Below are 10,595 nucleotides of genomic sequence, written 5' to 3' on the forward strand. Positions count from 1 at the left end.
AAAGGGGTTGATTGGATTTGATGGGTTATCCAATAATACCCATATGCAAAAATTTAAGATATTCATACCCATCTATTCATGGGCAAGTATGAGTAAATTTTTAGATAAGTGGGTTTATTTGCGCACCTATAATTTTTATTCAACATTAAACTACATTTTATACAATAACCTACCGACAATTCTTTCCAATTATCCTCATTTAATAAAAAATAATAGCTCACAATTATTTACATATTATAAAATTATTTCCTACATCAATACTTACAAAACAAACTTTACAAAATATAACTAGACAAACACATTATTAACACGGGTTACGTACACGCACCCTGTGCATAGCGCAGGCCCCATACTAGTAAAAGATAAAATTGACGGAGGGAAAACTTTTATAGCTATACACATTTTAAGTGCCATCAATTCTTTCAAAATCAAAAATTTATGAAAAGAAATTGTAAGCCATCTTATCCTTTTCAATTTTTTGGAAATACTTAAATGTCTAGAAAATAATGTTAGTAACTAAAGTGATTGTATCAGTATAATCTAAACGAATAACGTGATAATAATAATGTAGTAATGCTATAAAATAAAAGGGTATTTTTGTTTAAAATTTCTTAATATATTGAGTTGAATTAGTTATGGGGGTAAAGTGATTAAAAAATAACGTTAAAGGATAAACTGATAATAGTGATATAGTTTAAGGGAGTAAAGTGATAATAACCCTTGAAATAAATTAACTATAAAACTAGTTAATTTCTCTCCCTCTCCTTAACCAGAGCGGGGAAGCTTTTGACGTTTTATAACAAACAAGAGGGGAGGTCCCTACATTTTTAAAATTAAGAGGAGAGGCCCTTCACTTTTCCTAAAACTACAGGGGTGGTTAGCGTAATTTAGCCTTCTTCTTTTACTTGGTCAAAACGGCGTATCCTTCCTGGACCATCTTTCATACCTCAAAAAATAAAAATAAAAGAAAGAAAAATGTACGGCAAAATCAAAACCTTCATTCTTAAGCAAAAACCACAGAAAGAGATACCCTGTCCTGCGGTATTCCTAAATAATCAATAGCATTAATAAATCTTGACATTATCGCCATAATCTCTTTTTCCAGCTATAAAAGAAGATATTTTCTCATATAAAAACACCCAAAAGTGATGAAGAAAAGCCATATCTTCTTATTCTCAACAGTTTCATTAACCTTTCTTCTGGTATTCCTGAGCTTTCCCTCAATTTCAATGGCTGATTCAGAAATCCCATCATCATCTGAGGCCAAGGTCCACATAGTTTATACCGAGAGACCCCAAGATCAAGAACCTGAGGATTACCATATCAAGACTCTTTCCTCTGTTCTTGGCAGGTCCAGTTTTTTTTTTCCCCCTCTTCAAAAGTTATCTCTTTGTTTTATGTTTTGTTTTTAATGGAATTCTAGCATGGAAATTATGCTTGTGTTTTTCTTTTTGTTTATTTTTGCATTGTGGTACATGGGTTTGATTATCTTATGCTGATTCATGTGAAAATTTTGGAAAACCTGAAAATAAATTAAAAATAAAATCAGTGAGGAGGCTGCAAAGAAGGCTTTGGTGTACAGTTATAAACATGCTGCCAGTGGGTTCTCTGCTAAGCTGACTCCTGGACAGGTTGCTGAGCTCTCAAGTAAGTTTTTGGTGTTTTTCTTGATTTGATTAGTAATATACGTATATTTTGTGCTGCTTTTCTTACATGGTTGTTATCATGATGATCGCGGTTATATTTAATATTGTTGTTAAATCTTACAATTTTTTTGGGAGGGGATTGGGGTTGGGGGAGAGTTTGTATTGTAAAAACCATTTTAAATGGACATATATGCATCAGGATTAAAGGAATTTTAACAAATTATTATGGATGATGTTTGTTGAATTATGTTGAATTATGGGTTGATTGCCTTTTTGAAATGGTCAATCTAAGTTATGATTTATGGAAGCATTTCATTTAGTGGATGTTATGGATTCTAAATATTGATCTGAGACTTGGCAAGGAAGAATGCTTTGACAAATAGTGCTTGATTACGCTCTTTAACTAGACAGGTTTTGAATTGTTGATCACACAAGGAAGTTATGAATCTATGGTGTTTATTTTCAGTATAAATTAAAACTCTTTGTGTTATGAGATTTGTGTCCCACACAGTAGGATGTATCTGGTTTTTTGGAATCCATGCTATTCAGCAAGATTTTGATTACCTCTAGCTTCCTCCACTGCTCAATCTTAGTTATATGAACCAAATGTGAAAAAGTTCTCTCAGATACTTTCACTCTTCTTGGAAAATTTGTTCAAATTCAGATTTCTGCTTAGGATTGTGGCGTTGTCTCTGTCCTTCATAAGTATTTTTGTTGATGAGAAATATGGGCGTTCAATTGGCCTCTGTTTAATATGAGCAGAAACCTAAGGTAATGAAATAGTGTCACAGTTCTGTATTGTAGATACCATAAGAACTACTAATAGCTGAATTTTTTTGATCAGGCAAATACTCAAATTGACTTTTCTAAAGCAAAATATCTGCATGATGAGAAGTTACAATAATTAATATTAAGTTTGAGTTTTGGAATTTGGTACATGTTTTCCATGTCATGATATGCTTGTACCATTTTTCTTTATCAAATAGCATCAGGGACACTAAATGAAGAGATCTTTACAACAATGCTTTATTTATTGGTGCTTTTACTCCTGACTTGAAAGTTTGTTAGCTGACTTTGTCCTTCCATTCACCCTTATCTGCTCTTCGAGTGACAAGTGATCAGAATCTGCTTCATGAGTTCAAATGGGATATTCTTGATATTTATTTCCCTAAATTACTTTCAGAAGGGCTTAGGTGTCTTCTGACTGAATAGAAGCTTAATTGTGTGAAATAACTAAATCAGTAATATGCTATATGGTTTATCTTTGTTATCTGCATCTGCTCTGGAGAACTATGTCCTGTATTAGAATATTTATTGATGTGGTAAGTCTGGAAACACGAGTCTATTATTAGTTTGAGATTTCTGGTTGACTAATTCAAATTTTTTGAGGTGGTTTCCTACATGCCATCTGCTAAACTGTAAGCAAAAATCACATGATGAAGGTCTCATATTACATAGGAGTCCTGAAACGTGAGGCAAATTTGATTTTGCAAATAGATCAGGATTTCTTTCTTCTTATTGCTGGCATAGAGTACAACCAAAATGCTCTGGTCAATCTCAAAGCAACCTCTTGCTGCTTGTTTTCTTAGTGTGCACGAGTTAAACTCTAAGGTGCACATATTCTTGTTCAAATGCGACAGACTGATGAATACAATATTTTGGCAGAACAACCAGGAGTGCTGCAAGTTGTCGAAAGCCAGAAACTTCACCTTCATTCTGGACCTACGAAGCTGCACGTGTGAATTCATTATTGAGCTTGTTGGGTTTTCTTATGTATAAACTACTGATATAGACTTTTAGCTGCGTGTTTGAAGTGATAAGTGGATAAGTAAAACACTTCTATATGTACTACTAAGTCTTACAGTGTGGACCTTATGCAGTATGAATGTTTGATTGTACCAAATAAAAAGTAAGAGTTATTGAGAATCTTTTAAAGTATTGATGAATTAGTTCCTCATATTATGCATCTTTTCATACTTGGAATACATGTTGGTGCTTCATAGAATAAAATTGAATGGTTAAGTTTGGATTTATTTGGAAGTTGAGAAACTTGAGTTTGATATGAAGTGTATTATTTTGGGAGTTCATACGTAGTGGAGAAATGCGGAGAAATGAACCTTTTGGCAAAACGTTTTTCCTTGGAAATAGGAGTACGTGAAGAGATGGCCAAAACTGGGATGAACTTTTACTCTAAAACCAACTAAAATGCTGGTTGCAAATAGACATTATTACCTGAATTCCCAATATTGGCCACAAACTTGAGGCTAAATCTTGTTAGTAACTGGATGCTGCCTTTGTCTTTATCTGCAAATTTTGTCAAAGAGCTATGAGTGAGAGTTTTTAAGCTCATAGCTGTTTGTATTGGCAGGCAGTCATATATATAGTCTATAGAGATCTTGGTAAAGATTTCCTTGGCTTTGATGTATGGGAGTCGATCTTTTATTCTCAATACTAGCAGTACATCGGTTGATGACCTTTAGATCACGAGAGACTTTAACTTTAGTCACTAAACCAAAACTTGCTTGGCAATTAATAACAGGCTTGTCTCCAACTTAAGACAATATAAACAGTTCAAGGCAATTACTGCTTGATGATCTATTTGTGTTGCTAGTCAAAGCCACAGATGATTTTAATTATCTAATAAAGGGTGTCATGGAGTTTGTAAATATATCTATATCTAAAAAGATAACAGTTTCTTTTTTTCTGAAAAACAATAGAAAAAGAAAAAACATCTGATTTTCCATCTCTAGCTAGACTTGAGATCTTGCAACATCGTAGCAAAATTAAGTTCTCACCTTGAAGGTGAAAGGGAACAACGAGCGATGACCAGCTTGTCCCAAAGGCATGCATTGCAATCAATTATGGCTTTAAATACTTGCGATAGTGAAGCAACAAATAGTGTAGAAAATTAGAGGTCATTTCATTATCTTACCACTATAATCACAGATAACATGACCGTAGTTTATACAATTATTGTAAACCATACACCAAAATGGGAAAAAAAATGTCTCTCTTTTATTTGCTGTCAATCTGACTCTTTTTCTTCTGCACCACCTCACACCCCAGGATAAAAGAAGTACCAATACTAGAAAAGATAATTGCTATATTTAGGCCAATTAAAACAATCCCCGCCAAGTCACTCCAGGATCGTGCAAAAGTCAAAGCCCCCCACAATCCCCGCCAAGTGCTATGACCAAAACACCCAAAAGTAGTTATTTACCAGCCAATCCAAAGCTCCCGACGATATAGAATATAACAACAGAGAGGCAGAGGAAGGAGAGGAGGCAGATTGAGAGAGAGAATTCTTCTAAAATTCAAGATCAAGAAAATAAAAGTTCTACAGGCAGAGAAAACAAAAGAAGAAGGAGGATCTAATCATCATCCATGAAGAAGCCATCCTCATCCTCAAAAGCTCCTAACAGTGTCCTTCCTTATCAAACTCCAAGACTTAGAGAACACTATAATCTTGGAAAGAAATTAGGCCAAGGTCAATTTGGCACTACCTACCAATGCACAGAAAAAGCCACAGGCATTGAATATGCTTGCAAATCAATTCCAAAGAGAAAGCTTTTATGCAAAGAGGACTATGATGATGTATGGAGGGAAATCCAGATCATGCACCACCTGTCTGAGCATCCATATGTTGTGAGGATTAAAGGGACCTATGAAGACAATCTGTTTGTTCACATTATCATGGAGCTGTGTCATGGTGGTGAGCTTTTTGACAGGATTGTACAAAAGGGTCATTACAGTGAGCGAAAAGCTGCACAGTTGATGAAGACTATCATTAGCGTGGTAGAGGCATGCCATTCTCTTGGGGTTATGCATAGAGATCTGAAACCTGAGAATTTCTTGTTTGATACTGCTGATGAGGATGCCAAGCTGAAGGCCACTGATTTTGGATTATCTGTCTTTTATAAACCAGGTATGAATATCATCTTACATTCTTCTATTCAATCTTGTCAGTCTGTTCTCTCTATCTTGCCTTGACAGAATATTTTTTGGTCAAGTACTCAAAATTTTGAGGATTTGCATCCAATCTGTTTGGAGCTTATTGACAAAACACAAAAGAAGAAAAAGCTATGTTTTCATTGCCACTATGATCACAAAGAAATGGGGCATTTTATGGTTTTTTAGTTTTGTCTGTTTGATTTTCTCTGCTTGCATCAGCCTCTCATTTACAATATCTTGAATTTCCTGACCATTATCAAGAACTGAATGCCTCTATTCAATATTTGCATTAACAAACGTTGATCTTGTTATTCCATCTGTTGTTCCGTGGAAATGGATTCAATAATAAATCATTTTCATATTTCATATCCACGTGCCTTTTTAATGTATTTTAGGAAAGCAGAATTACTTGCTTTATCCTATTAGAGATTTTCTTTCTGTTACGAGAAAAGATAGGGAAGGAGTGAACAAATTTGAAGTGAATTCTATATTGCAAAGGGATTCAAGTGATGAGTCAGATAATATGTGTAAATTTTTGTTAGATGTACTGGAAGAATGGAGTAGAAATGAAGCAATACATGTGGAGAAATAGAAATATGGTCCCAAAAATTCAATAAGCAGGGCGTTCAGTGCAGTATTGGAAACTTTCGTTCAGTGGGCTTCAACGATGATTTGACAGCATCTTCAGAAAATTCTTATTTTGCGTACAGAGAATGGACATGACTATTATTTTTCTTTTCATATTGTCATCATGAACATAACCACATAAAGAAGAAAAAAGTTTACTAGGAAGAAGTACTATTTTCTGTGGAAATTGCCTTTTGGGATTATTAACGTAAACAACATTCAGGTTACTTACACTTAAAAAAAAAATTCAGGTTACCCTCTGATTGTCATAACCAATAACTTACCTGGCTACCAGTTTTGGAGCCACAGATCGTTATATAAATGGATAGTTCTGTTGAATTTCTTCTATCTAGTTCATAAAAAATACTAAGAATGAAAAGTTGTTGCTCATTATCATGATGGTATGTTAATTATATACATAAAAGCTTTCTGACACACAATAAAAATCATGTTTTTCTTTTGCCAGAGGATATCTTCTTGACTGAATGACTGCCATATCAAAAGTTTGGGTAGTTTAAATCATCCCCGTGATCTTAAATACTCTCAGTTGAAAACAGAATTTCACTTTGGAGCCTGATTTTCATGTTTATAGAATTATCCTGACTAAGAATCACTTAGACACAAAATATTCAGAAAAGTTTATCATTATCTATTAACGGTTTCACTTGCAGGGCAATATCTTTCTGATGTTGTTGGAAGTCCCTATTATGTTGCACCTGAAGTGCTGCATAAGTACTACGGGCCTGAAGCGGATGTGTGGAGTGCTGGTGTTATTCTATACATCCTGCTATCTGGGGTTCCTCCTTTTTGGGCAGGTAGCTTTCTCAATGATTTTCAATTTGCAACTCAAAGCGTAAGCTAATAATTACACTGAGAGGGTGGAGATTTTACGTTTCCTGGTACTTAAGACAGTTGGTTCTCCTTAACATTTAGCAATTTCTCAATTTACAGAAACGGATAATGGCATTTTCAAGCAAATATTGAAAGGGAAAATAGATTTTGTATCTGATCCTTGGCCTCAGATTTCAGATAGTGCAAAGGACTTGATACAGAGAATGCTCTGCAGGGACCCTAGAAAACGAATAACTGCCCATGAAGTACTATGTAAGCAAATATTTGGTGTGTTAGGACTAGTTCTTTTGACACTGTTTCGATGCTTAAGAGGAATTTTCTTTCTGAGATAGGTCACCCTTGGATAGTTGATGACAAGGTAGCACCAGATAAACCTTTGGGTTCTGCAGTTTTATCCCGTCTTAAGCAGTTTTCTGCAATGAACAAACTTAAGAAGATGGCTCTGCGCGTAAGTTTTCTTTATGTTAATGTCTTACTTTTCCAGTCAAATTCCAATGTTTCCAATAGAGAAAATGCATGTTATATTTCAATTTGGTTGCCTTCCCAGCAAACTTTTTATCTTAAGACACTTTCTTAAAGTTACACAGTTGCAACTTGCAAGTTGAGATATCTAGTTCTGGGGAGCGTTGAGCACATTCATGCGATGACCACGTCCCTGGTACTATGAGTCCTTGGCATGATTTTGAACAAATTCTGAACAGATGAATTGGCTAAGCTAATGTGCCGGATACAGCAACAAAATGTTGATAAAATAGTTTCAGCTGTGCAGTTTTCCTGACAAGTTGAACACAATTAGAGCATGTAGACTGTCTTAAAAATGAAGAATGTGGCAATCTTCATCTTTGATGAGCTTACCTGTTTGAGAAAAGACTTAATATATGGGTTGTTGTATTGTGATGTACATAAATGAGTACAAGTAAATGGTTCCTTCTTCTGTAGAGACAGAAGTAACAGGAACGATGTCCGAAATTGGAATTGGCATCAAGCAGAATTTATACTAAGTTTTCTTTGTAGATAACCCAAACCAACTCATTAATCATAGCATGGTTTTTAGTAACAGTGATAATGACGGTCTATTGGCTCTAGTTTCCAACCAAATTACTTCTCAATCTACATGATATTTTATTGAACAAGTGAAGTCCCAAGTGTTCAAAACAAAGATAAGGGAAAGCACAGGCTTGTGTTTGGACTCTAAAGAAATAGTTGCATGTATTATTCAGAATGTTGGAACTTGGTTCAGCCAAAGTATGTTGTTTTTGGTGTGAATCCCAGGTTATCTTCTCAATTTACCTCTGTGTTCATAGTCAGTGTTAACGATTTTGAAGGTATTACTCATTCTGCTGAAGCTGAATACTTCTGTAGAGTGGACACCAAAGTTTCTATGAAATGGCTTTTTAAAACATGTGTCAAGAGGCAGCTATCAGGTTTTACAGGGTGACGTGCCATGCTCAGCTGAACAATTTTGACAATTCTGTCTTGTTTCTGCAAATGAAAGCATGCATTTTACCAACGTTTTGTTGTCAAGCTAAATTTGGAACTTCTTTCTGGACAATTTCATGTTTTAACTTGATGGAAAGAATTTGAATCTAACTTTAATGATGATTGAAGAAGTGAAAAAGAGTGCACTCTCTTGAATTCCTTTTGTTGATAACAATCATTTGCATACTCAAAATATGCAGCTTAGAAGGCAGGACTAGTGTCATTAATCAAGGAAATCTGATATTCTTTGTACCTTAACCTTTTATATATATCAACTTGCAGGAAATGAATGTCGAATTGTTGCTGCATTTTAATGGAGACTGCACTTATTTAATCTTTTGGAAACATTTATTTGCAGGTCATAGCAGAGAGGCTATCAGAAGAAGAAATTGGTGGCTTGGGACAGTTGTTTAAGATGATTGATACAGACAACAGTGGAACAATAACTTTTGAGGAATTGAAACAGGGATTAAAAAGAGTAGGCTCTGAACTAATGGAGTCCGACATCAAAGCACTTATGAATGCGGTAAATAAAACACCTGAGTGTTATCTTGAAATCCTAGCACTTCTCTTTTGGTTACATAAAATTCCAAATCGTCAGCAATTCTCATTCTGAATGAAGAGCACTTAAAACTGATACTTAAAGGGTTGTGTCAGGCTGACATCGACAACAGTGGCACAATAGAGTATGGTGAATTTCTCGCTGCTACACTGCACATGAACAAGATGGAGAGAGAGGAAAACTTGCTTGCTGCTTTCACATTCTTTGACAAGGATGGTAGTGGCTACATCACAATTGATGAGCTCCAAGAAGCTTGCAAAGATTTTGGATTGGCTGATGGTCAACTGGATGAGATGATCAGAGAAATTGATCAAGACAATGTAAGACTCTTAAGCTATGATCATACAGTTGTTGAAACATTGATTAACTTACACAACTACTAGGTGTGGCTCTCTCAGTTTGATTTTATAAGGTTCTTTTCTCTCATGGATGTCTAATTTGAGCATTACCTATCTATTCTGTGCTGCTTAACATCACAAGACAGAAAAAGTAGAGTTCTTGGTTGAGCTTTGGCTCTTCATCATTCACTGTTGTACAGGATTTTCTGCAGTATTAATGTACCACACGCTTGAAAATCATTCCATATTTTAAATATAGGCTCTTGAAATGAGCAGTATATGCATCATATCATCATCAAAATGGATAGAGTAATTTATAAGTGGATGTTACCGAAGGCTGGAAAATCAGCCCCCTACACACACACACACACACCCCCCGCAAAAAAAAAAATAAAAAAAAAAATTTCTTTCACTTGGTAAATTTAGCGGCATCAAATGAATATTCAGCACCTATATGATGGCCTTATTCTCATTTCATCAGTAACTTCATGGATTTGTATGTCATCCTATGTTTGTAGGAAGGTATTTTCAGTTACTATTCAGTCTGCAGCTATGCTGCTGCTTTTATTGGTTTCTAATCAGCATGCAGCATTTTTCTTTAATTACTTTACTCTTTATCTTACGGTCATTTCTTTTCAACATAAATAGGACGGACGCATAGATTATGGGGAATTCGCTACAATGATGAGAAAGGGAAATGCAGGACTTGGTAGCAGAACCATGAGAGGAAATATCAACATCAGTTTGGCTGATGCCCTCGGAGCAAAAGAAAATTTGGACTGATTGAAAGGATTTCTTGTATTATATATTCCAATTGCTGAATGAATGTAAATGAAAACCTCTCTGATTCGGTCCAGTTTCACCTTCTTTTGTTACAATAATTTCTTTTTAGCTTCATTACTGAACTTTCCTTGGCTCAGATAACAGATTTTTATCCAAGACTGAACTAAACTCGTCACAATTCCGTATGCAACATGTCGTACATCCATGAACAGTTTGCAGAAACCTATTGATCAAAAGAACTCAAAATCGAGAAGAAAAATTTCGAGCACTCAAGATGGATATAATTTTTCCTGTTTGCCGAAAGAAATTGTGGTAGTTGAATTTCCCTGATTTTGGTAATTTTTAGTTCCATTTAGA

General features: G+C 35.0%; 2 protein-coding genes across 2 annotated transcripts; both read left to right on the top strand.

Moving 5' to 3' along the window:
* Positions 1-942: 942 nt before the first annotated feature.
* Positions 943-3,574, top strand: LOC113713062 (subtilisin-like protease SBT3.17). The gene is made up of 3 exons (XM_027236773.2): positions 943-1,351; positions 1,550-1,647; positions 3,312-3,574. Exons 1-3 carry the CDS (start codon positions 1,149-1,151, stop codon positions 3,386-3,388), a joined length of 378 nt encoding a protein of 125 aa, XP_027092574.1. The 5' UTR covers positions 943-1,148; the 3' UTR covers positions 3,389-3,574.
* Positions 3,575-4,904: 1,330 nt separating this feature from the next.
* On the top strand, positions 4,905-10,352 carry LOC113711807 (calcium-dependent protein kinase 11-like). Its single transcript, XM_027235016.2, has 7 exons — positions 4,905-5,571; positions 6,896-7,039; positions 7,176-7,328; positions 7,409-7,524; positions 8,914-9,081; positions 9,213-9,437; positions 10,104-10,352. The coding sequence occupies exons 1-7, from the start codon at positions 5,031-5,033 to the stop codon at positions 10,236-10,238; spliced, it is 1,482 nt and encodes a 493-aa protein (XP_027090817.1). The 5' UTR covers positions 4,905-5,030; the 3' UTR covers positions 10,239-10,352.
* The last annotated feature ends 243 nt before the right edge of the window (positions 10,353-10,595 follow it).

Source organism: Coffea arabica, chromosome 10e (assembly GCF_036785885.1).
Source record: "Coffea arabica cultivar ET-39 chromosome 10e, Coffea Arabica ET-39 HiFi, whole genome shotgun sequence".
NCBI lineage: Eukaryota > Viridiplantae > Streptophyta > Magnoliopsida > Gentianales > Rubiaceae > Coffea > Coffea arabica.

Bases quoted from the DNA above. Each gene is read 5' to 3' on its own strand.
- LOC113713062 (XM_027236773.2), top strand. From the start codon at position 1,149: ATGAAGAAAAGCCATATCTTCTTATTCTCAACAGTTTCATTAACCTTT. The intron at 1,352-1,549 runs GTCCAGTTTTTT...AAATAAAATCAG, and splicing joins CTTTCCTCTGTTCTTGGCAG to TGAGGAGGCTGCAAAGAAGG. The intron at 1,648-3,311 runs GTAAGTTTTTGG...ATATTTTGGCAG, and splicing joins ACAGGTTGCTGAGCTCTCAA to AACAACCAGGAGTGCTGCAA.
- LOC113711807 (XM_027235016.2), top strand. From the start codon at position 5,031: ATGAAGAAGCCATCCTCATCCTCAAAAGCTCCTAACAGTGTCCTTCCT. The intron at 5,572-6,895 runs GTATGAATATCA...TTTCACTTGCAG, and splicing joins ATCTGTCTTTTATAAACCAG to GGCAATATCTTTCTGATGTT. The intron at 7,525-8,913 runs GTAAGTTTTCTT...ATTTATTTGCAG, and splicing joins TTAAGAAGATGGCTCTGCGC to GTCATAGCAGAGAGGCTATC.